This window comes from Dendrobium catenatum, unplaced genomic scaffold (genome assembly GCF_001605985.2).
Source record: "Dendrobium catenatum unplaced genomic scaffold, ASM160598v2 fragScaff_scaffold_390, whole genome shotgun sequence".
Taxonomy (NCBI): Eukaryota; Viridiplantae; Streptophyta; class Magnoliopsida; order Asparagales; family Orchidaceae; genus Dendrobium; species Dendrobium catenatum.
The window spans coordinates 6594284-6598015 of NW_021318852.1; the positions used below are offsets into that span (position 1 = coordinate 6594284).

A 3732-nucleotide genomic window follows, 5' to 3' on the forward strand; every position below is an offset into this window, starting at 1 on the left:
TTAAATTTGTCTATGGGTGGTAGACATGCAATGTTAATATTTTGGATGTTAGATATGTAAATAGCATGATATAAAAGGGTATGTTTGGAAATCCCTCGGAATTGAAATGTGATCAATTATCAAGGTGCATGAATCACAAATGTGTGCTATAGAAAGTCAGCATATATTTTGTAGAATATTTTAAAAGGATTGTGTGGTAAAATAAAATGTGTTTGATTTTATATAAAATAATTAAATTTTTTATTTTTTTAAACTCTAGTTTATTTTTTATGGATTATAAACTCGCTCAATTTTGATCTGAGTTTTTTTTTTCATTGCAAGCCAACTATATTGATGATGCCTGCCAATTATATATTTTATATTTATTTTATAAATTTGTGCGCATGTCGAATATAAATAAACATAGGGAATTATCATTAAATATATTAATAATTTTGACTTATAGCATCCTTTGTTAATAAAATTGATTGAAAAGTTAATATGAAAAGAAATGCTTGTTAAATTTGATAAATCTCTAGGGTATTGGAATTATATAATTAAACTAATTACTATAAATTTATTAATTCAAGGAATTAAATATATAAATCATAATGTTTCAATCACATAAAATACAATTAATCAAAGTGAATCTAATTTTATCAATCCCAAAAATAGCACCAAATCCCTACAATTAATAAAATTATTTTCATTTTTTATAAATATAAAAATTACTATGAATTATTAAAGATCAGAAGCATTTACTTAAATCCCCAATTCCATTTACACAATCAACAATCTATCAGTCATTAACTGTCAGCAACTTTGTAACCGATCATAGCTTCAATGGAAGGCACAAATGATCTTACTTTCCATTCTATTATAAAGCAAATTGGATAGAAATTTTTCTCCAAATTCGTTTCAGAGGACTACTTTAGCAGTAGCCTACAGGCTTCATTTGGAACTATTCTTAAAGCGGCTTTTTAGTACAAAAATTAAAATCTATGTACTAAAAAGCCGCTTTAAGAAGCAGGAAGAAAGTCGTCCCAAACGAAGCCTAAATCAACTTTAAAATCAAGCTTCCAGAATTAGAATCAGAAGAATATAGTAAAGGTCTAAAAGCTATGAAACTGGGAAGCCATACACTTCTGCAGTGATTAAATTGCCTGAAATTCATTGAATTTAGTTCAAATTGCCCTTGTTTTAGTCTGGACTTACACTCAAACACAGGTGCCATTCAAGCATTATTAGCTTATATTTTGCAAAAAAATACAAATCACATGAGATGTTAGCTTGCAAATGGGACTAACTGTACAGCTCAATTATCATTTGAATGGAAGTCAGATGGCTCAGAACTGTCCGGCTCTGATGTCGCGATCGAGACGATCGGCATTTAGTGTGCCAGGAAGCTCCCTGAAATCTTCATTGAATATGGAATATGCACTGCAAAAGGAACAGGTAGAAGGAGCCACTAATAAGAAAATAGTTCTATGTTTGTTTAATGAAATGAGGAAACCAAATTCAAATAATCTCAAGAGATCCACTTTTTTAGACGTGAATTGTGATTTCATAGCAAAATCAATAATATCTTAAAATTAGCTATCTCGTGAAGTAACTCCCTCCATATTTTTACAACCATGGGGATAATTAGTAATAGCAAATGACTATGGGGTTATTGGCATATGAGCAGTAGGAGTGTATTGTATTATGTTTATGCATTTTAAACAAAATTTGAACTTGAGTTGAAGCAAAAAGAATGCAAAGTTAAATTTGAAGGGATTTGAAAAACCTCAAAATTATAATTTTCCAAATATTTGAAAATTACCCAAATCAATCTATTTCCAAATCTCGTATTGCCCATGCAATCCCTCACTCGAGTCCCGCGTTCCTTGCTTGCGTACTTTTTGCTTCGCATTGTCTCCCTTGTCGTTGGCCTCACACTCTCACCTATATTTATCGACTCCTCGCCTCACATCATTCCTTTAAAGATTATAGATAAATAAAAGAAAATATTTTAATTATATTTGAATGATACAAAAATATTTAACAGCGTTTGATAGGCATACAACCAAATAATAACCATACTTTTCAAATGCATGCATTCCAAGTACTAAAAGAGGTAAAAGACTAAAATAATTCCCTGACATTTTACAAAGAACTAAAATAATCATGAACTATTTAAAAGTTTTATTTTAGTCAATTGACTTTTTAAATTGGGATATAAATGATTCAATGAAAACTAATTTAATCCCTATATAAATAGCATAGGGACCAAATTGGTGCTTTAATATAGTCGGTGACTATTTTGATTCTTCAGAAAATGCAGGGACCAATTCGATACTTTTGTCATTACTAAAATATTTCTATGATGCGTGCATTTTAAAAACATCTAACCAAACAAAAATAGCACAACATTACCAAGCAGAGTCTTGCCAATCTACCATTGAAAAAGTAATACTTAATCCTTGAGCATTTCTCTTATATTAGTTTTCTCATCAAAACGGGGAAGTAGTGCATTGTTATAAATCAGAAGACAAGACCTTGCGTATCTACTAATGCAGCATGCACCTGAAAATTATTATAGCAATGCTAGATGCTCGATACTACTCCCAACATATTGTTCCTCCCACCCAAATACAAAGAAAGCAATATTGCATGACACTTCTCTGCGACACCCACTTGAGCCGAGAAAAGCTCTACTTTTATCAAATGGATGCTTTATTTTGCAGAAATGCATGGGACAAGAGAAGCATAAATGATGTAGAACTAAATGCTTTAAATGAATGAAATAAGAATTTGTACGAGCTCTTGAATTAAGCACGTAAGATTACCACTATTAGCAATCAAAACGACGATAGAAAACAAAAGAGGGGTGCCTACGTTTAGGCTAAGCCACAAGCCAAACACTTGGAGATTCAAAACAAATAGAAATTCAATAACATGCAAAGTAAATAGTTTTCAACAAAATCCCTAATCTAACAATTAGATTAGAAGCATAGAAAGTGTATTTAATCCTACGTTTACTAAGCTTTGGTAATGGTGAAACGAAATCCTACGTTTACTAGGCTTAGGCAAAGGTGAAGCTCGGCTCCTTGTGAATCGTCATCACCTACAAGATTAAGGGATTAGAAAAGTAATTGAAAAGGGGAAGAAGTTCACCTAAGTCTAAGTCCGGAAACAAGTAATCTAGATGTTGAAGAAGTTCGTCGTAGTTTTCCTTTAAGTTTCAACTTTGCTGAAGCCCGGAATCAAGTAGTCGAGAGGTTAAAGACGATGATCCTTAGTTATCCTTGCCGCTTCCCCTTGAAAGATATGGGTTTCTTTCAAGAATCCAAGTACTTGAAGGTGGGAGAAGGTGGCCGGCCGAGGGGAGAGGGTTTGGGGAATTTGATTCAGATTTTGGGGAGGCTTACATGGGGGAATTTAATTTATTTCCAAATATAAGAGATCTTTGGGAAAGAAATTAAATTGGCATGGGCATAGGAATTTCGGCCAAGGAGGAGGGGAGGGGTTTTGAATAGTTTTCAAGAGAGACGGTGGGCTTTAGGAAACAATTCCTAATTCACCATTAAGGGGGCCGGCAGCTATGGAGAGATGGGAGGATGTTAATTGATTTCCAATTGGAGAAGTCCTCCAATGGAAATAAATTAATTAAGTGGGGTTAGGGGGGAATTCGGCCAAAGGGAGGAGGGGGGATTTGAATTGCTTCTAAAGAGTGGGGAATTCATTCCTCCCTTCAAACAATTTAATTGTTAA

The 3732-nt window shown here is 33.1% G+C and overlaps 1 protein-coding gene across 2 annotated transcripts in view; it reads right to left on the bottom strand.

The window, feature by feature from the left end:
* Window positions 1-1130: 1130 nt before the first annotated feature.
* The window catches only part of LOC110097572, a 12576-nt gene continuing 9974 nt past the window's right edge, over window positions 1131-3732 (bottom strand). The window contains exon 7 of one of the 2 annotated variants that reach the window (XM_028694054.1): window positions 1131-1419. In XM_028694054.1, coding sequence (XP_028549887.1) covers window positions 1326-1419 — 94 coding nt within the window. In that variant the 3' untranslated portion in view covers window positions 1131-1325. The remainder of the gene's footprint in view (window positions 1420-3732) is intronic. The other variant, XM_020824020.2, reaches the window with a different exon arrangement.